The 19,852-nt window shown below is 45.6% G+C and overlaps 14 protein-coding genes across 14 annotated transcripts; 5 read left to right on the forward strand and 9 right to left on the reverse strand.

Annotated features, from left to right (window-relative positions):
• Positions 1–12: 12 nt before the first annotated feature.
• On the forward strand, positions 13–537 carry TbgDal_VII140 (hypothetical protein, conserved; the record flags this gene model as incomplete). The annotated part of the gene is made up of 1 exon (XM_011776015.1): positions 13–537. One exon carries the CDS (start codon positions 13–15, stop codon positions 535–537), a length of 525 nt encoding a protein of 174 aa, XP_011774317.1.
• A 254-nt stretch (positions 538–791) lies between these two features.
• On the forward strand, positions 792–1,904 carry TbgDal_VII150 (ribosome biogenesis protein, putative; the record flags this gene model as incomplete). Its single annotated transcript, XM_011776016.1, has 1 exon — positions 792–1,904. One exon carries the CDS (start codon positions 792–794, stop codon positions 1,902–1,904), a length of 1,113 nt encoding a protein of 370 aa, XP_011774318.1.
• A 562-nt stretch (positions 1,905–2,466) lies between these two features.
• TbgDal_VII160 (cyclophilin-type peptidyl-prolyl cis-trans isomerase, putative) lies at positions 2,467–3,144 on the forward strand (the record flags this gene model as incomplete). The annotated part of the gene is made up of 1 exon (XM_011776017.1): positions 2,467–3,144. One exon carries the CDS (start codon positions 2,467–2,469, stop codon positions 3,142–3,144), a length of 678 nt encoding a protein of 225 aa, XP_011774319.1.
• Positions 3,145–3,467: 323 nt separating this feature from the next.
• TbgDal_VII170 (leucine-rich repeat protein (LRRP), putative) lies at positions 3,468–5,081 on the forward strand (the record flags this gene model as incomplete). The annotated part of the gene is made up of 1 exon (XM_011776018.1): positions 3,468–5,081. The coding sequence occupies one exon, from the start codon at positions 3,468–3,470 to the stop codon at positions 5,079–5,081; it is 1,614 nt and encodes a 537-aa protein (XP_011774320.1).
• Positions 5,082–5,303: 222 nt separating this feature from the next.
• TbgDal_VII180 (hypothetical protein, unlikely) lies at positions 5,304–5,774 on the reverse strand (the record flags this gene model as incomplete). Its single annotated transcript, XM_011776019.1, has 1 exon — positions 5,304–5,774. The coding sequence occupies one exon, from the start codon at positions 5,772–5,774 to the stop codon at positions 5,304–5,306; it is 471 nt and encodes a 156-aa protein (XP_011774321.1).
• Positions 5,775–6,595: 821 nt separating this feature from the next.
• On the reverse strand, positions 6,596–6,904 carry TbgDal_VII190 (hypothetical protein, unlikely; the record flags this gene model as incomplete). Its single annotated transcript, XM_011776020.1, has 1 exon — positions 6,596–6,904. The coding sequence occupies one exon, from the start codon at positions 6,902–6,904 to the stop codon at positions 6,596–6,598; it is 309 nt and encodes a 102-aa protein (XP_011774322.1).
• A 445-nt stretch (positions 6,905–7,349) lies between these two features.
• Positions 7,350–8,453, forward strand: TbgDal_VII200 (UDP-Gal or UDP-GlcNAc-dependent glycosyltransferase, putative; the record flags this gene model as incomplete). Its single annotated transcript, XM_011776021.1, has 1 exon — positions 7,350–8,453. The coding sequence occupies one exon, from the start codon at positions 7,350–7,352 to the stop codon at positions 8,451–8,453; it is 1,104 nt and encodes a 367-aa protein (XP_011774323.1).
• Positions 8,454–10,448: 1,995 nt separating this feature from the next.
• TbgDal_VII210 (hypothetical protein, conserved) lies at positions 10,449–11,477 on the reverse strand (the record flags this gene model as incomplete). Its single annotated transcript, XM_011776022.1, has 1 exon — positions 10,449–11,477. The coding sequence occupies one exon, from the start codon at positions 11,475–11,477 to the stop codon at positions 10,449–10,451; it is 1,029 nt and encodes a 342-aa protein (XP_011774324.1).
• A 941-nt stretch (positions 11,478–12,418) lies between these two features.
• On the reverse strand, positions 12,419–12,961 carry TbgDal_VII220 (hypothetical protein, conserved; the record flags this gene model as incomplete). Its single annotated transcript, XM_011776023.1, has 1 exon — positions 12,419–12,961. One exon carries the CDS (start codon positions 12,959–12,961, stop codon positions 12,419–12,421), a length of 543 nt encoding a protein of 180 aa, XP_011774325.1.
• Positions 12,962–13,262: 301 nt separating this feature from the next.
• Positions 13,263–13,844, reverse strand: TbgDal_VII230 (T. brucei spp.-specific protein; the record flags this gene model as incomplete). The annotated part of the gene is made up of 1 exon (XM_011776024.1): positions 13,263–13,844. The coding sequence occupies one exon, from the start codon at positions 13,842–13,844 to the stop codon at positions 13,263–13,265; it is 582 nt and encodes a 193-aa protein (XP_011774326.1).
• Positions 13,845–14,028: 184 nt separating this feature from the next.
• TbgDal_VII240 (hypothetical protein, unlikely) lies at positions 14,029–14,406 on the reverse strand (the record flags this gene model as incomplete). The annotated part of the gene is made up of 1 exon (XM_011776025.1): positions 14,029–14,406. The coding sequence occupies one exon, from the start codon at positions 14,404–14,406 to the stop codon at positions 14,029–14,031; it is 378 nt and encodes a 125-aa protein (XP_011774327.1).
• Positions 14,407–14,416: 10 nt separating this feature from the next.
• On the reverse strand, positions 14,417–15,505 carry TbgDal_VII250 (hypothetical protein, conserved; the record flags this gene model as incomplete). The annotated part of the gene is made up of 1 exon (XM_011776026.1): positions 14,417–15,505. The coding sequence occupies one exon, from the start codon at positions 15,503–15,505 to the stop codon at positions 14,417–14,419; it is 1,089 nt and encodes a 362-aa protein (XP_011774328.1).
• A 207-nt stretch (positions 15,506–15,712) lies between these two features.
• On the reverse strand, positions 15,713–16,432 carry TbgDal_VII260 (T. brucei spp.-specific protein; the record flags this gene model as incomplete). The annotated part of the gene is made up of 1 exon (XM_011776027.1): positions 15,713–16,432. One exon carries the CDS (start codon positions 16,430–16,432, stop codon positions 15,713–15,715), a length of 720 nt encoding a protein of 239 aa, XP_011774329.1.
• A 2,441-nt stretch (positions 16,433–18,873) lies between these two features.
• On the reverse strand, positions 18,874–19,785 carry TbgDal_VII270 (hypothetical protein, conserved; the record flags this gene model as incomplete). The annotated part of the gene is made up of 1 exon (XM_011776028.1): positions 18,874–19,785. One exon carries the CDS (start codon positions 19,783–19,785, stop codon positions 18,874–18,876), a length of 912 nt encoding a protein of 303 aa, XP_011774330.1.
• Positions 19,786–19,852: the final 67 nt, after the last annotated feature.

The following is a 19,852-nucleotide window of genomic DNA, read 5'->3' on the forward strand; positions in this document are numbered from 1 at the left end:
GTGCGTTGTGCAATGACGGAGCGTTCACCGGCGCTTGTACCCGCAGTGTCCCTCTTGCGGGAGGAGTTGCAGCTCCTAAACGGTGTTGTTGAGGGCCAGGCGAGAAGCCGTGTGTATCGGCACCATATTTTCTTCCACAAGGCCAGCTTTTTGCGCTCAGCTTTGAGGAATGCGCTACCGCAATTTGCGCGACGTGCTGCAGATCCCACTGACTTAAGGACTGTGGCAGGTCGGTTACTTACGTTGACTATTAGGTGTGCGGAGAGTGCGACACTCGAATTAAGTGCATCTCATATTGACACAGTTTCTGTTGCTCTCCTACTTTTGGCAATTACATCACGAATTGGGTGCGTACTTTGTGTTGTTTTGGGTCGGAAACCAGAAACTTTTGGAAAACTGCATTTTATCGGCTCAAAGTTTGGTGTAAAGTATAAAAGGTCTCGTTCAGAAGCGGAGTTGGCTGAAGAAACAATTGGAGTTGCCACTCCTATTAGGCGGCGCACGATTGGTGGGGTTATTGAAGCAGTCATAAAGTGAAATACACCGCAAATTTTCCCACTCCCCAACGTGTGAACATTGTTTACTTATGTCTAGCGTCGCGTTGCTTCTTCCCCTCTGTTCCAAGCCCAGCTACGCAATGCGAATACACTCGGTACATCCCTCAAGTCTTCACTGTATTGCGATTTTTTCCCCCCTTCGCTGCTTTTCATCACCTTGTCGCCCTGTTGTTTGTCCTTTATTGCTACCTTTTCAAGTCTTCCTTCTTTTTCTTCCATCAGAGTAGTTTCGCGATGTCCTCTATCGGTGGCTTCAAGCGCCGTGCGCCCAAGTCGCTAAAAACACGCCGCGCTTTGAAGAAATATGACCCGAAGGTTGTGGAGAACCCGAAGAAGATTCTATTTTTAAGGGGAACGAAGACGAGCAGCGTTGTTAACGATGCAATTGTCGACCTCACAGCCGTGACGAAGCCGTATAACAAGCGTTTACAGAAGCGTAACGCTTTTTATCCCTTCGATGGACGCGAGCACCTGGAGTTCCTCGGTTTTAAGAACGACTGCTCATTGTTTTGTTTTGGTAACGACAGCAAAAAGCGACCTCACAACCTCGTAATCGGTCGCCATTTCGATTTCCACATTCTTGACATGTTAGAGCTGGGCATCATCGCTGCGGACAGAATGGAAATGCCGCGGGACGAAGCGATTGATCTCGCGTCACTAGGCGGAAAACCCTTTTTTGTGTTCGAAGGAAGTGAATTTGTCTCTGACCCCACATTCGTACGACTGAAGAACCTCCTCATTGATTTTTTTCGCGGTAGCAGTGAAACGGAAATAAACCTGGATGGATATGACCGCGTGTTGTCCTTTTCTCTGAGGTCGGCCAATGGTGGGGACGTTTGTGTGCCGCCGGCGACAGATTGTTATGGCACTGGGAAGCAACAACAGGAAAAGGGGAACACTATTTTGTGCATGCGGCACTATGCACTGCACAAACCGTCCACAGCTGCTGGGATTCCGAGGAACTTTGGCGCAAATATCCGACTGTTAGACATTGGACCAAATTTCGATTTTATTCTCCGCCGCGCATCCTTTGCTACACCCGCAGAATTCAAGGTCTCAACCAAACTACCCAAGGAGGTTTTGGCCACATTACGTTCCACAGCGGCTAACGTAAGCGCAGATCCACTAAATAACCTCCGAGGACAACTACACGTTGGTAAACAGGACGTCCAGCAGCTCAATCTTCGGCGGTTTAAAGCACATAAAAGGTCAGCTCGCTCTGCAACTGAAGGAGAGAATGATACGCAGCAGAGGGAAGAAGCGGAGGGTGAACCGATGGTAAAACGTCACCGGCGTAGGCGAGGCAATGAAAATGAGGATGACATAAACCCCGATAGGGATATTTGATGGAGAGAGGCGTAATTCGTTTAAACAGTGAGACTTAAGGCACTCTGTAAGTTTATAAAAATTAGGTGACGGAAAAGCGCGGGGAGCGAGTTCAAGAAAGTAAAGGAAAGAGGAAAGCGAATGTCTTTGGAGTGTAAAGGGAACAGTGGCAAGTACACGAAAACACGGAGTGACGGTGAATGGTTCTCATTCGTCTGGCAAGCCACTTTTTTTTTTTTTACGTGTGTCATTTCCACCGCTTTTTCCCCTTTGAGGGGGAAAAATAACACCGTGGACTGAAGTATCAATGCAAGAAACTTCCATGGAGTACAGTTTTTTTTCTCGAGTTTTTCCTCTTATATCCTTGAACTAACCCTCTGTCTCCGCGTGGAGGGGCTGGTTTTTATATCGTTTCTGTGATTTTATACACCCGCCGAAGATGTAATTGCGAATAGGAGCGGAATGTTGTGCTCTCCAATTTTCCCCCCCCTCATTCCTTAAAAAGAAAAAAAAAGGGTGAATTAGGTTGCAGTGGTTCATCGGGTAGACGGCAATCCAAAGGCAGGACCCACTGCATAGAGATATGCCCCTTCGGTTCACCTCTGCATTTTTGCTCGGTGGCGCTATGAATGTGTTTGTGGGTGGTGCCGCCTACGCTGCCAGTAAAGCGTACACAAGCCCTTATCCGCAGAATCCAAAGAATTCCGTTGTTTATTTTGATACAGCCGTGCAAGATGGTCATACATGGTTTGGCACCGCATCCACATCACCCGTGGGGCGCATAGAAATGGAGTTATTCGATGACACGGTCCCCATCACAGCCCGCAACTTTCGTGAACTCTGCCGTGGGTACACCAAAGCGACACCGGAAGGGAAACCATTGCACTTCAAGGGTTCGATTTTCCATCGTATCATTCCTGATTTTATGATTCAAGGTGGAGATATCACAAAAGCTAACGGAACCGGCGGTTGCTCCATCTATGGTGTGCGCTTCAAAGATGAGTCTTTTGAGGCGAAAGCGGGCCGGCATTGTGGTCCTGGTATTTTGTCAATGGCCAATGCTGGTCGAAACACCAACGGCTCTCAGTTTTTCATTTGTACCGTGCCGTGCCCGTGGCTTGATGGGAAGCATGTGGTGTTCGGGCAGGTGCTCCGTGGGTTTGATCACGTGAGGTTAATTGAGGGACATGGCACACCGCATGGGAAACCAACCAAAACGGTTATTATTTCTGACAGCGGAGTGCTGAAGGAACCGGCGTAGGTGTGTGTTTGTATGGGAAAACGTTATCGCTCATTTAGGCGGCTGCTGGTGCACAAACTTTGTGCGGGCGGTGGCCTTTATTTGTATAGCGGGATCACATTAAACTTCATCGGCTGGTGCTCGTATCGGTTGTGACGCGTCTTAAGAGGTAAGATACGTATGAATATGTAAATATCCTCTCGTAAAAGTTTGTGCCTTTTTGATGAACGTGCTTCAGTTAAGGTATAACACTGTTTTCTCACCGTATTTGCTACCGTTTTTGTCTCTTTTATCAATTTAGGCAACTTCCTTGTTGGTGAATTAATCATTACTGAGCTGGGACGATGCCAAATGCTATTGGCCTGCATTGCATGAGTCGAATGCGTGAACTGCATCTAAGTGGTTCCTGCGTCACAGACAGGCATTTATGTAATGTCGGTGTTGGAAAATGCCTTGTGAGATTATCAATCGAGTCATGCACAAATTTGACAGATGTGTCCCTTCTTACGGCTGTTGAAACGCTGGAGGAAGTCAGGCTTGACGGCTGCAAGAATGTAGTGAAGGGTATTAATGAATTTGGCCGCATGCCGTACCTTCGTGTGTTAATTTTGAAAGAAACGAGTGTTACAGATCGATGTCTGCGTGGGTTCGCCAGTAGCCGCAGCCTTGTGAAGCTCTTCATTGAGTCCTGCTCGCAGCCAACAGATGTGTCCCCCATTTCTGCTGTTGAAACGCTGGAGGAAGTCAGGCTTGACGGCTGCAAGAATGTAGTGAAGGGCATTAATGAATTTGGCCGCATGCCGTACCTTCGTGTGCTCATCTTAAGAGAGGTTGGCGTTACAGATCGATGTCTCCGTGGGCTCAGTTGCTGCCGCAGCCTTGTCGAACTTGCCCTCGAATACTGTTTACAACTAACAGACGTGTCACCTATTTCGATGCTTGAGACTCTGCAGAAAGTTCGTTTTGATGGATGTAAGAATGTGGTAAAGGGTTTCGGAGAACTTGGCAGGGTCCCTTACCTTCAAACGCTTTCCTTGAATGAAACGAATGTGGATGATAGAGCCCTTTTCACACTTCGGGCCACTGGCAGTTTGGTCGAGCTATCACTTGAATCGTGCCCGCAACTCACTGATGTGACACACCTTTCCATGATTGACACGCTGCAAAAGATCGTTCTTGAGGGGTGTGCAAATGTGGCGAAAGGTGTAGGGCTCTTGGGTAGGCTTCCTGCGCTCCGTGAACTTTATGCTGGTGCAACTTCTATTGCGGATACGTCCATTTCTGCGCTCTCCCGCAGCGGAACACTTACAAAGATTGATGTTAAGTTCTGTCAGGGGCTTACGGACGTCTCGCCGCTTGTAGATATGAAACTTCTTGAGGAAATCAATCTTGAGGGGTGCAAAAATGTCGAACACGGCCTACCATGTTTGGAAAAGCTGAATTTGTTACGTGTACTCCACTTGACGGAAACACAAATGACTGATGACTACTTACGCGGCCTTTGCGCCAGTTGCAGCATTGTCGTGCTCGACGTCAGTTTGTGTCACCAATTAGTGGACATGTCTCCCCTTGCAAGTATTGAAACGCTTGAAGTTTTAAGGGCCAACAATTGCAAAAGTGTGGTGCGAGGTGTCGGTGCACTCGGTGGGCTTCGGGCACTACGTGAGTTGGGCTTAAAAGCAACTATGATCAAAAATAAGTCTCTCTGTGGTCTCGGGCAAAGTCGTACTCTTGTCCAGATTGATCTAGAGGCATGCGAGCGCTTGACAGATGTCACTCCGCTATCGCAAATAAGAACGTTGGAGGTTGTCAATCTTAATGGGTGTAAAAACGTAGTTAGTGGTTTGAAATCAATGGCAGTGATGCCGCGGTTGCGCCTGCTGCATCTTATGGATGTGGAATTGGGCAGCGATGTCTTAGATGAACTAAAGTCAATGAACGTATGGGTTAATAAATAAAGCGAAAGTGGCATCCATGTACATAGGCATACATGTATGGATACACGGATGCACGGGCATCCATAATAATTCTTCATTAGCCGACGGTGAGTGATCGCTACCTTTCTTTTCACTTTCTGTACTAATAAATAAGCAGTTTTGGGTTCACTTTCTTATGTTCTTATTTTTTTGTTTTGCCTTCTCGTTTTATTATTACCAAATGTGGCGTACGAAATATCAGCATTATGTTCGTTTATCTTTTTTTTTCTTTTGTTGTTGTTCCTCCCGCATGTTCACTGCAATCAGTGTACGCGGTTGCCACTCTTTTGCCTTGTATACGCGCATGTGCATGTACATATGCTTGTCTGTCTGATAATGCTGCAGCGGTGTTTTTTTTTTCTCCCCTTCACGCTCAAATTTCCTCGTCATTGCCGCTGCAGTTTCACCTCCCTTTTTTCCCCCTTTAATTTCAATTTTACACCTCCCCCTTTTTTTCTTTCCATCTTTTTTGAGAATTTGTTTCGCGTCTCGTCGTCTTCCGAGCGTGTCTGCGGGTTTGTTATTTTGATTACCCGCACATCTTCCACTGAACAGCCGTGTATTTGAGTGAATGTGTAGCGAATGAAGAGGAGAGGGACAACAAAAAACCAAATGAACGATTTGCGCTTTGTCTCGTTTCCATTTTTTCCCCTCCTTTTTTTTACTTCCGTCCATCTCTCCCCTTTCCCTTCCCTTCTTTTTTTTTTGTTCGACTCGGTTTGTTGGTGTGTGTTCCAATCTTTCCAGTGGTGATAAAAAAAGAATTTATCCGATTGTTGTGCGTTCCCCTCCCGTTTCTATTGCTTTTCCAACAGACCGTATTTGCACACACGCACACGCACACACAACACTTTCAACGGTTGTTATATGCCAAATGCCGGATTTTATGCAACGGAGGGATCGCGTCACGAACCGAACTCACAAAAGCGAAAGAAAAAAAAAAGTGTGACGGGTGGAGGAGGAATTCGGTCTGTAAGTGTTCTTTAATATTACCTACAGCCATCTGCAGTTTGGGAGCGGTGGTGCAAATAATGTTAAATGTTTTTGTAAACTCCACTGCTTGTGTTTGATGTTGCCTACCATGTGGACGCCTTTTTCTTTTTCTTTTTTCCTTTTCTTTTTTCCTTTTCTTTTCTCTCTCTTTCTGCTTTCATGTTGTGGGGACCGGGTTTATGTACTCGTGATCTTGTCGAAGCCATTTGTAAATTAGTTTCAATATGATCGACAATTTCCAAGTGATATGTGCCGTGTCTTGGCTGTAACCGTTGGGGCACATGCTTCAGTGCGTTGCCAAAAAAAAAAAAGGGGGGAGGTATTTGATGATTTACATCGTCTCATGGATTCTCACATTTTCCCTCCTTCTTTTGGAAGTGGATGATTAATTCCATTGATTAATTCCATTTGTAGTTACGTTGTAGCGTCTCATTAAGAAGCGCAGTGGGGTTTGACTTTACCGGTTGCAACCGCAAAATGCAGGATTGTTAGTGAGGAGGTTGTCATTTGAGAAAAAAAAAAGGGAGAGAAAATATGTTGCATGCGCTTTCGCGTGTCGGTTGCTCAGTTGTTTGGTTACGGCACATTCCCTTGCGGTGGTCGTAAAACCCATAAGGTGTCAAACGTGTCTTTATATGAAATACGAGTGACAAGGAAAAAAAAATAAATAAAATGTGCGAGTGATGGAAATTCCACGCTGCAAAATCGCGCACCTCCGTTCCGCAGAGTATCCGCAAAATGCGACTCCAGTGTGTAATGAAGTTGTTGAAATGCGTATAATTGTGGTTACTCGTTGTCCTCTGTTGAACCATCACATATAAATCCCATCAAATTCTTTAGGAATCATCTCTGAAGGACATTAACTCATTGTTGTGTGTTTTGATGATGTGGAGGGATTTCGCTTGAAGAGGGAAGTGAGCGATTTTACGGGTTGCTGCAGTTTTTGTTTATAACCTTGCCGCTCTATTCGCGTTTGGGTGGGTTGCGGGGACGGTACTCACATATCTTTCTTTTATTTTTATTTTTATTTTTATTTTTATTTTTCTTCCGTATTTTCGTATCGCTGCTTCATTTCCGTGAGTAGCGAAGTGAAGCTGATGACAAGTAACACTCTTCAATGTTTTTTTTCCCCCCCACCCCCACCCTTTGGTTGTTTGTTGAGTTTCCTTCAACACTATTAGTTAAGTGCCTTTACCAACGGATTAATATAGGTCATAAAGGTATTTGGCTTTTAAAGTGCGTAGGGAAAGAAAAATAATGGTGTGGAGTGGGCATAAATACAAGAGACTTTTGCCTCTGTGTTTACTGACATTGTTATGGTTTTTGTCCCTTTCACGGTTCCGTCGTGTTGAAGTACCAAAACAACGTGAGAACATACAACACAGTTTTGAGCCGACACTTACCACACTTAACGAGGAAGACCTTCAATCTGTCCAATTTATTCCTCAGGCTACGGTGGATGTGTTGAGGCGACGGGATTTTTTTGTTGCAGTTGGATTCTTATCGCCTGATAACAACGAGAGACGGAGACGACGTTATTTACTTCGCTTAACATCTTTTCAGTACCCGGGGGTGGCAACGAAGAGCAATAATTTCAGTGGTGAGTTGATGATTGCTTTTATATTAGCCCGTCATCCGGACCACAATTACACATTTTCCACCAAATTGAAGGAGGAAGCGTGGCATTGGAATGATATAATTTCGCTTCCCATGGATGAAGGGAAAGTTTCAACCAACAAAACAACGGGAGATGGCACTCATTGGGGTCCCGCAACAGAAATTGGAATGAGTCGCAAAGTGTTTCATTGGTATGATTTTGCGCTTCGGTTCTTTCGTAATGTAACTTACATTTCAAAGGCGGATGACGATGCTTTTCTTCACGTACCGCAGTTCCTTGCAGATTTGCACACTTTACCGCGGCGTCGTGTTTATTGGGGGTACATGAAACCAATGACTGTAAAGGATCCCTTTTATTTTGCAGCTGGCATCTTGTACACATTGTCGCGGGATGTGAGTGAGGCTTTCGTGGCTTACGAACCGCTCCGTAAAATAATTCGAGTACCATACAGTAAAGAGCGAGAAATGGAATTTAAACCTTTGATATTGGAAAATGAGGATATTATGGTGGCCCGAGTGATCTCTTATCTAAGGTTGGATAATCTGAGGTATTATGTGGAGTCCTGCTGTCGTTTCAATGATCTCAACTACGGATTTTGCAGTGGTGTGCGTGACACTTCTGTTATCATACATGGAGTTAAAGAGGGCCAGTACGCAGATATTGTGAATCGACTCGGCAAACATCGTACAGTTGCAAACCCATTTTACCGCGGGTACTTGGGATGGCACGCCTCGTGCACATGAAAAGCGGAATAAAAATAAATCAAGATATAAACAAACAACACCCGTTTCTTTTGGCAAATGGTCATCGTTCCCCTCCCCCCTTTTTTTTTGGGGGGTGGGGGGGGTGGGGGGGCGCACACAACCTTTCTTTGATGTCCCTTCGTGGGGATGCTTCAAAATACGCGGCAACAATTGGAGAGTGGTATGCTCCAGATTTAATGGAGGAGTGGGGGTGGAGGGCCGTGTTTTAATCCCCGGACTGCGCGTTGTGATGAGACAACACCTTCCTTTCTTTTTTTTTTATTATATTTCGTTTTGCCATGAGGAGCTGTCGGTGAGTTTGAGCCATGCGAGAGGGATTTGGAGCCACAAACACCAAATTTAACGACGCGCTCTCCTCTCCGTTCATTTGATGGCTTTTGCGTGCCTTCAGAAAGTTGAAAATTTAATGAGTCCCCGCACCCCCCTGCCCCGTTTTTCTTGCGCGATATCTGCTTTTTAAATTTATTATTTCCCCTTCTTTTGTTTGTCTGTTTTTTTTTTTAATTTTATTCAAAGGGTTTTTATATTTATTTCCCACCCTGTCGTTACGAACTGGCATATTCCGTTGCGTGTTTGAAATGCGGGTGGGAGCGGCTTGCTGGCACCGTATTATTTTCCCCCCCTCCCTCTTTTATTTTCTTTGGGATGCGTCCGCAATTCCCCTCAGCAACGCATCACATGTGTGGGAATGCGGCGGTCGGTTGCTCACAAATGCGTTGAGGGAAAAATTAAATTGTGCTGCACGTTTTTTTTTTAATACAAAAAAACAAAAAGAAGGCGTCAGGCGGGGCAAAGTCAGTTGGTTCATTTGGGCGCGCAACTCCGCGCTGAAAAGGCGGAGATGAACACACACCAAAATATGCGGCGACAACCGACATTATTGGCTTGATTAGTTGTGTGACTGGCGAAGCTGAGTGTGGAGCAAAAATTTAAATATATATTTTGACCTTTGAGAGGCGATGCGGAATTCCGGATTTCCACATTATTTCCCCACCTCCCCCCCCTCCACCCCCCACCGTACCGAAAGCTTTATGGAATTTAGGCTCAAGAAAGCGATTGGAATGCGCGTAGGTGAAGCACCGCCTCAAGGAAGCGCCGCGTCTGATGTTTGTGGTTTCTTTTTATTTTTTATTTTTTAATGGGAACGGAAGAATCCAACGCAGGGCGCAGGACAGAATAATAATAATAATAATAATAATGGATTTGTGTTTATTCGAAATACCGCAGAAGTGTGGTGGCGTGAGAAACTACAAATTATGGAGCCCTTGAGGGCACTTAATTATTATTTTTTCCCCCTCGGCGCCGCGTTGCCGACATTTAAACCAGCCGTTGGAGAGCGGAACAAAACCAAATTAAAAAGTGGCATTTAACCATCCGCAGCCTTCCACTAATCACCGGAGCCATGCGAGTTTTTATTGTCGGGATTAATCAAAAAAATAAATAAATAAAATATGATGCCAAAATTTTGCGTAGCGGCGTAAACGTTCTTCATTTTTTCCCTCTTCTCAATCCAACGCGGGTGGCGACAGTCGCCATTTCCGTTTCCTTCCGGTACTTTACGCATTAATTCCATGAAAAAATGCGGTGGCCGGGTCATGCGACGACGTGGCCCAAATAAATTCCCCCGCCGCTGCGCCTTCATGTTGTGAAAAAAAAAATCCGTATGCTTCGCGGGGTCCCTCACCTTTTGTCTCCGCCCCTCTTCCGAAAAAAAAAAGAAAAAATGAGGATAAAAAGTATAAATATGAATAAAACCAGAGCAGTGCACCAGTTATTTTCTCTTTCCTTTGGATATATATATATATATATATATGAGTCATGAGGGTTTCGGTAAAGCTTAACAACCGTTTCTTCCCTACTTTTTCACCCACGGGGCAGAGGCAAAGTTCCTTACAAAACAGCTGCGGCTGCGGGTGTCAAGAAAATAAGGAGGAAAATATGTTCGTCCGCTGAATGTTTCTTTTTTTTTTTCAATTATTTTTTTGTCACATGCGTCCGCTTCTGCAACGCCGCTTCCATGGCTGCACACCATTCTTTTAGCGGTCCTTCGTGAAGAGCGCTCCGAAGTCTCGGATGGGCGTCAATAATACGCGTCAGGCCATACATTTCCACATCTGCAATATCCGGTTCCTTCCCGCCGTGAAGTTGGTGGCAACCGCCGGAAAGGCGCGTAGCAAAACCGGACAACTCCGCAGCGAGCCAAGCGGAAGGGTCCCTTTGAAGAGAATTTTCCATTGAGGGAAATCCGCTTGTGGCCGATTCTTCAGCTGCAAACCGGGGGGCGACTTTATATTTTGCTAAAGCGTAAAGGGCAGTGGCACCAACCACGTGAAAGATCGGATTTTGGTAGTAGTAATGGGATGGGGTTACGTGTGGATATGTGGTGTACGCATCTCTCCAAGTGCTGTTAATTGCTAAGAAACCTGCCGCTTGAAACCGCTCCATCATCCATTTCCGTGTCTCCATAATGCGCGGGTCACTCAACTGCTTCGTGAATCCCAGTGGCACTGAAATCGCTGCAATGATGTGTTGAGAATCCGCCACGTACGCCACACTTTTTTCCGCCGCGTGCGGATTGTTTGGATCAGCGACCGCCTCCAGCCCGATCTGTGGGACTTGTACAAAACGTTGGTCCGGAAACCCTTTTGTCGTGAGCGGGCCAACTTCGACAATTTCAAATGGCACGAGATGGTAACGAAGCAGCCACTCAACCCTCTCACAATACGGGCATCCCTTCATGCGGTATAACGTCATATTAAAATCCCGTCCAGAGGGGGAAACTCCTTTTTTTCGCTCAGGACGGTTGGGCCACGGCCGGTGTGATGCATCGAAGGCTTCGGATAAAAGTGCGGAATCCTGCATTGCGTTAAATTCATCAGCGGAAATCCGTGCCGGTGTTCTGCTTCCAGTTGCGTTCCGTTGGCCACCAAATAGGGAAACCAAACCAGCTCCCAGGACACCGCCTGCTGATGCATAGACAAACCGGGCAGATGGCCACCGCATTCCCCGCCGTTCCAGGGCTGCAGCTAACCAAAAAAAAATTGAAAGCAAATAACGCTACGGCGCTCGCAACGCGCCCCGACAGACACACAGAGAAGTTGAAAGGCAAACGAGGAAGGAGAAAATAACGCTGAGAAAAAAACATGGAGGCAACCAAACATTCAATAGCAACTTAAGTGGGCATGGACGGGTACTCGTTCGAACACGTGATGCCATCCCAGTGGGGGAAAAGCATTCTTTTGAGTGTATGTGTGTGTAGGTGGGAGGGAGGGGACTAACATGAGTACCGTGACGTTAAAATTGAAACAGAGGAACAAATAGGACATTATAATAGAAGAAACTAACTAACTGCGGCCGAAGCCCTCGTCTTTGTTTTACGAAGTAATAATAATAGAGATAGCTACAAGTAACAAAGAGAAGGAGGAAAAAAAAAAATAAAATATGCGGCAACGCGCCCAAACTCCGCTGCCACCACCTATGCACCGGGCGTATCGCCTTCCCTTCCACATCTCCGCACAGCCATCACATTTACTAGACAAAGCAAACAATGTATGGAAATAACGTAAAACCTAACGAGTGCTGTCGGAGGCGTGCAACCGGAGGAAGATGAGAAAAGGAAGGACGCATTCCCATTTCATTTTTTCCCGCATGTACGGGGGAAACGACCATCAAGCGGTACACCCTTTCTTGGGTTCGCAATCTCCTCTTGATGACACCTAAAGGGAAAACATTCCGAGAGCCGTCATCCTTTCCGTTCCCTTTTCTATCAAACCATTTCCAACGCATATTGCCACCATTTGCTCACCTGAAGATATTCACCAACATCTCAGGTGTCTTTTCCATCGTGCGGCAACGCATCGGCTCCAAGAAATGATGGAAATGACACCCGGTGCAACCGCCTCGCAGCCTCCGTGGCGATTGCTGAATTGCCGGGCCCAAAACCGCTAAATCACGCGACTCTCCGGGGTTACATTTGCCATATCCGGGACGGGGTTTGTGGGGTTCATACGGTGCACTGCTATGGCATTACACGCCCCAAAAAGCGATATGTTTGCACTGTTTTTGGCATAACTCACCTGAATCATGCGGTTCGCCAGCATCTTGTATCGGTTGTGAAGGGTGAAGATGGCCGTATCCGCCTCCTCCACGTTGGAGTATGTGACGAATGCTGCACCTTTACTCCTGTTTTGTGAGTCACGGAGAATATGAATGTGCTCCACCGTACCGTATGCGCTGAAGAGATCATACAGGCGTTTTTCGTCTGTTTCAAAGGGAAGTTGGCCCACAAACAACTTCGCTGCGGTCGGGCTCGCCTGATGGGTGCTTTCGGCGTCGAACTGTCTTCCAAGTGTCTGTTGTTGTTGTTGTTGCTGTTGGTGGCGCCGCGGCTGTTTCAAGGGGAAAGAGTATGTTGCCTTCTGCTGAAGTGGGGCATTAATACCTTCAGTTCCCCACGATCTGCTGCTCGGATGGCCACTGGTATACATGTTGCGTGTTTTTTTAGGTGCGCGCTTCAACCTTACAAGAACAAGAATGGAGTTCGGGATAATGGTTGAGGGCTCAGGTTGACGAAGAGCTTGTCGAGGAGGGATTAGTGTAGGACGGCATTCCACTCATTTTTTTTAAAAAATAAAAGAACATAGAGGACTGGGTAATATGCATTTTTCAAACAACACCAAAAGACACAAATTACAATAACAAGGGTTGTACTATACCACGTTGTTGCGATAGATTTCCCCCCCCCCCCAAATTGAAGGGATTAATGCGAAGGAGGGCAGTGACTGCTCGCTACAGTTTTGAGATGGCCGCACGTCGGGTTTTGTTTGGTGATTTCGTGTCGTTGAAAACTTTAGTGTGGTCGGCTCTGGCGCATAAAACTGTTTTCCCATTTTGTTCCTGTCGCACCTCGGCGCTAAGGGAGCAAATCCGGCGACCCGACCGCAGGAGACGACTCACCAAAATAAAAGGACGCTCTGAAAGAAGGGGTCGCACGAAATCAATCGTTAGAGAAACGGAGACATGTTTCATTTTCACTAGAAGAGCCAAATGTGCAGATGTTAGTGCATCAATAAGGAATGACAAGACCCCTTGATCCACGTACACGTCGCCTGTTTTATTGAGGGAATCATGTGATGCGAGCGTTTTACTCGCTTTCATGGGCCACTCAACAACTGATCCGTTTAAATCAGATGCATCGCCTCCAAGAGACGTGCTGGCAGCCATTGCGCCGCTACCAACAAATGTCATACGTACATTCTTCACATTCAAACTTGCATGGCGGAGCGCGACATCTCTCGTGCATTGCGTAGTTGCAGCGAAGAAGTCCTCGATTCGGCGCTCAGTACTTGGGCTTATTTCGTTGTAGTCCATGCTTATTTCTTTTTGTTTTTTCTTCCTAATGATTCTTTTTTCCCTTCCCCTCCCCCTAGTGGTCTTAACCAAACAAGTGCAAATACACGTATTTTAAAACCATGCGATAGGGGAAACTCGGTGAGGTGTTCGCATCTGGAGCATCAATCTTCAGTAGTCACTGGGTTGTACGTGTGAGGTGCGTTTACAGCCTTCCCGTAGCGACATGCAAATAAATATCAACAACTACTCGTGTCGCAAGCGCCATGAAAAAAAAAAAACGCGTCTTGGTGCCATCCGCAAATAATTGTTTGTAATGGAAGTTTGCCAGCACGCGAGACGCCTTTTTATTTCGCCACGCGGCTGCAACCCCTAACCCCTCCCCCCCCAAAAAAAAAAAAATAATAATAAATACGGCCCAACGCGCCGTCGCGCCCCCGCGATCGCGCTCATTTGAGCTCGAAGGGATAATATGACGAAGAACCGCCTCCCACTCCCCGCCTTCGTTTGCGAATGTGTTTTGAATTGACAAGGATAAAAATTGAACAAAATAAAAAAAAAAACGACCACAAGTACAAAGCATAGATCGAATGCTAGGAAGTTTGCAGAGTCTCCAATCGCCTAGCAAACCCAGCTATAAGGGAGGTTGTGCCACTCAAATCATCATAAAAAACATTATGACCTGCTTTCGGTAATATGTGTTCTTCCGTTGTTGCAATACTACAGCCTTTCCATAGGCCCTGGAGGCGTTTGTGCCTTCCCACTTCAGACTCGGCTCCTAATATGGAAAGAATAGGAACATCAATTTCCCCCCGTGCACAAACCCTCGCATCAGCGTCAGTTAAGAAAATGGATCCGTTGCGTAAGTTTTCATCCAATACGGGAAGGTTGCACCTCCACGATACATCAGGTGGCGCACCACCGCTTTTACGAATAATTTGTAAGTTAGTTGTGAGAAACCCCTGCAGCCTTCTGTCCCGAATGCCACACCGATTGAATTCCTCATGAGCACTGCGCATGTCCGTTATTGCCGAGAGACGCACCCTCCTCATATAATCAATATATTCATGTAACAAATTACGAAGTGACGACGGGAATAAGGATTTAGTGAGGGGCGGCATGTCCAGGCTGACAAAACCGGCAACGGGCGCCCGGTGCACATCTCCATGGCGATGATCCAAAAGGTATTTTGCCCACGTCAAGGTACCCATGCTATGACCAACGGCTATAATCCTTGGTGTCATTAAATTACCCTCAGCCCGCTTCCCCGCCACAACATATCCGTGCCAATGCAGCCATTCACGCAAATCAGCCACCATATCTTCAAGTGTGTGAGTTGAGGTGTGCGGTGATCTGCCATGATTTCGACTGTCCACAACGATGGCCTCCACCGAAGCCGCCATGCGTTCCGTTGCTAAACATTCATGCAGCCGTCGGGCAAGCGACATAAGCGAACCTCCATGACTCAGAAATCCGTGCAAAAAGATGAAATGCACGGGGTTTTCCGGTGAGGAAACCCTCGCCGTATTTGATACCCTCGTGCTGTGGAGTTTAACGGGCGCCCTCACATTCCCCATGCGGTCAGAGCTCCTGAAACTATATGCCGGTTTCTTTTCCCTCCCCCCAACGGCGCGAGACTGAGAAAATCGTAAAAAGAAAAGGATATGAGTAAAGGAAGGCATCCTTTAGACCGTAGCCAAGCAGCTCCCAATTGATCATGTTTCCCGAAACAAGCAAGCAAACAATATTGTTCCCATTTCTTCGTTATTAATGCACCAGACATCTCGACTCGAGTGAAAAATATGACGATAAATTGATTGTTGCGGAAACGAGTGGCCCTTGTACCGCTGCCCAGTCAGGAGTGCCGTTCAAATATCGGAAAAGTCAATCTATTGCATGCAAGCACAGGCTTCCTGTAAGAAAATACCGTTTGTTTTGTATTCAACACTGCTGTTGCATTCACATCCTCCTTTTGGTGATGCACCGGACGAACGATGTCGCGAAAAGACAACCTTCCCAACGGCTATTTGATATATCAAAAAAGTTTCAGTTTTCCATAGTTCTGTACCAAACCAATGAAAACACAGAGATGTCTGCAGAGTTTTCCCAAATAAACTTTCTTCACACTCCAGCACGGGGAACCGCTCGGTGACTTTGCTAAGGGGATGTGGCGTGACAAAATCACAAAACAACTTCCTTCTTGTTTGTATTGTGTGTGTGTGGTTTCTGTTCGTACCAGAAAATGCACACGCTAATACCGACGTTATCTTCCGATACGCGTGATTGGTTTCGAAGTTTATACAGTCAGTCGAAGTGGTTAGAACCTTAGTTGGAGTGGTGAAACGTAAATAAGCTCCTCTGTCACTTGCAAAAGTGGTGGTCCTCCTTTTTCCCTTGACGGCGAAAACTGTCCTCCAAAAACCCGGCGACATCACTTCATGATGCTGCACAGTAACCGATTCAAAAGTTTGTAGTGCCCAACTTGTCACGGTTTCGTTTCGATTAGTAATAGTGATGGGATATTTTAACCATACAAGTGAAATAACTGCTGGAGCTTTCCAGTGCCGCAACACCAAAAACTGTGTACAAGGAACTGAGGCCAAGGACATTATGGGGAAGCATAGAGGAGAATTGTTTCGATCCTCTCTTACAACAAATGTGGCAGGCAGTACATAACACCGATAGCATGGAAAACAAAACCATAGGCGTCACTCTATTTTCTCACCTTACCCCCTCCCCCCAATAATAGATGCGGCGTCAAGTGGTGAAAGTTGTCTTGCACAAACAACACAATATCGAGTAATTTGTAGCGCCTTTTTTTTTCTTGTTTAACTGTTAGTACGAGGAGAACATCATGATTGTTATTCCATTTTTTTCCTCGCGCGGCGTTGAAGGTGCTGAAAGTAAAAGTATGAAAACATTATCAAAATGAGTATAACCGCCAGGCATAGGAGCAACATCCCAAACACCTCAAAAATCACTACATGAGACTCCTTTTCCTTTGAAGCGCGCTCATTTCCATTAAATCCCGCATCGGTTACATTTGGAAATGAGGCCCCAACCAACAGAAAGTTATAAGATGCCAACATCCCAACACCTGTTGGTTGCGCACCGCAGCGCGAAATAGTAATTATACCAAAAATATGCTTACCTTTCCCCCCTTACGATTCCTAATTTAAGAAACAATAATTCCCCCCTCCTCCAACCTGAGTGTGCTATTAATCAAATAAAAACAACAATAACAATAACATGAACATGAACATGAACACAATGGAGTTGGTGACTGGTTAAGTAACACTGAGCCGCGTTACAGCCAACTTCGAACATAACAATGTAACAAGAGGCGCCGTATGGAAAGTGCCGTTTGTTGTCTGAAATTACAGCCTAAGGATTGGCGCAGCACACATTACTCATATGATAATCTCACTTTTGCAATTCAGATATTGGGAAATGCAACCTTCCGCAAACCCCATCATCACGCATTTCCATTTAAAAAGGGGTTTAAACCTGATAAAAAAAAAAAAAAAAAGAAAGCAAAGAGAAAATGTTATCCTCCTCCACCCCTGTTGTGTGGAGACTAAAAAAGCGGACGTTACTGAAAAGCCATTGTTAGTTTCGTGACCAAACACGCATGATTAGAGAACCATTTACGCACCATTACGAACCGTCTCGCTTCACCGTGCAACAATTAAAGCTGCAAAGATATGAAAAAAAAAATGAGTTCCAGAATTGCATTGCCACGGCGACGCGATAATGCGATGAAAGATAAATGTCTATAAAAAATATATATGACCAAATCGGTATTAAAAATTTTAAAAACAGCGTACTTCATTACATAACATAACACTGCACTACAAAGCAACCCACCACCATAATGGAGCGAATGCAAAAACACAATGCCCAGTGAAAAAAAAACGCAAGTGGAAAGACATTCTACAACAGCGACCAAATCATGCATTAAACAAATTCCTTTCCCTCCAATAAAACTCACATTCGGTTAATTACACACCTGGCGCCCACAAGTCAAAATGTGCAATGCGCTAAAGATGTTGTGACTGCAGGATTGTACATCTCAAATAACATTCTCACAAGTATTGACTCTTCCGGCAGGTCTTCCAACTGAAGGTACGAATAATCAAACGCCGTCAACTCGCAACATTTAAAAGAAAATTATTTCTCTCCTTTCCTTCAGAGACTTTGAAATTGGAGGTTCTGCACAAATCCTCAATCCTCCGGCAGGTGTAAGCTCCACTTCATTTCAGTGGTCAGATACATAACTAAATGAAAGTAAAGTATAACTAAACGACAGAGAGATTAAAGCAAAGGGGAAAACAAGTAACGACACTTACAAACAAGAAACAAGATAGTAAAATAAGTAAGTGGAAAGAAACTTAGGGAATCTAGAAGAAACATGCAGATGAAATAAAAAGAATATGGAGTCCCAAAACACATCACAACGATAAAAACTGAATACCCCATGACAATAAAAATGGAAACAATTGTGTGGAGGGAAGGGTTATAAAAGAAAAAAAATAATAATAATGTTATCGTCTTTTTTTATCAAAAAAAATAAATAAATAAAAATGAAGTGAAGCAGATAAAATAGCAGATGGGTATAGCCGCTATTTGAACACTTTCACAATAAATCCATCAACAAACGATGGGTAAGATGCGGTGTCTCAACAATGCAGCGTCTGCACACAGAAATCTACAGTGTCATGTGCCCACCCGAATGTTTAAAGACGCCACACCAATAGGATAGCATTTAAAAAACAATAATAACAGAAAAGATAAATATGTGGGAGACGTATGGTTCAAAAAAATGAGTAAAAAGACTTTTTTGTAGCACTGGTGCGGTACGTAAAAATTTAGTATACCATTGAATTAAATAAGAATATAATAATGAAACGACCAGCGAAGAAAGCATAGGGGTGAGAAACACCGTAAGTGGCCCCTCCCGTTGCAGTAGCGCCCTGTAACACGTGTTTAGCTAACGCCTAACTTCGACCTGTCGACACGGTAAGAGGATTAGGGAAACAGTTGACAGCTTTTAAAAATGTGCGGCAGCACTGTGAAAAAGTGCTGCAAGAAGGATCAGTAATGTGTATCCTCCTATAGATTCTGCATAGCTGCCGTCATTACCAACTTCTGCTTCCTCACCCTCATCGTCACCCAATTCCTGCACATGATCATCGTCAGAAATTTCCACTTTTCCTTCAGGATCCTTCTTCGGTACTTCCTCAACTTCCGTTCTTTCCGTCTCTGCCGTCCTTTCGGCTTCCTCAGCTGCCTTGCGTGCGTTGCTTTCAGCTGCCCTTGCTGCAACTCTTGCTTCGCTGGCACGCCGCACAGCAGCCTCTAATTGATCATATTCCGCCCTGAGATCAGCCATACGCGCCCTCGCAGTGTTGCAGATTACTGTCATGAAAACGGCACAACCGGATTCCACAGCCTGTGTCAGTACCCAGGAACTAACTTCAAGTGGAGCATTGCAGTCTCTCGCAATTCGTCTTGCAGTACTGGCGGCACTATTGTCCTCTGCGACACTTTTCAGATAATCATCAACCAGAGCTACATTGTTGTTCGCGAGCGCTGAGGCATTGGCAGCGTATTGCTCCACATCCGACAGGGCCGTCTTGGCGGCATTCTCCGCGCTCTCTGCTTCCTTTAGGGCAGCGCGAGCGCGTCCGACGGCCTCCTCCACCTTGGGAGTACTCGAAAAGGCATCCTCCGCTCGTCTCACGGCATCTTGGCAACCTTCTCTCGCTTTAGAGGCATCCGAGACATTCGCTGCCGCCGACGTCTTGAACACTTTGACACTGTTGGGTACTCCATGCAGCGCTTCCGACATGAGACATGCCGCACTTACATGGCTCACTGTGTCTTGAAACCCTTCCCCACCTTTGGGACCGGTGGTGACATACGTAAGTATAGCAAGCAAGCACAAAAAACGGGCAGTCATGATTATCCTGAATTGCTGTAGTGGTAGTTGTTAAAATGAATGTTAAGTCTAAATGCAGGCAACAGTA

Source organism: Trypanosoma brucei, chromosome 7 (genome assembly GCF_000210295.1).
Source record: "Trypanosoma brucei gambiense DAL972 chromosome 7, complete sequence".
In the NCBI taxonomy this organism is placed as follows: domain Eukaryota; phylum Euglenozoa; class Kinetoplastea; order Trypanosomatida; family Trypanosomatidae; genus Trypanosoma; species Trypanosoma brucei.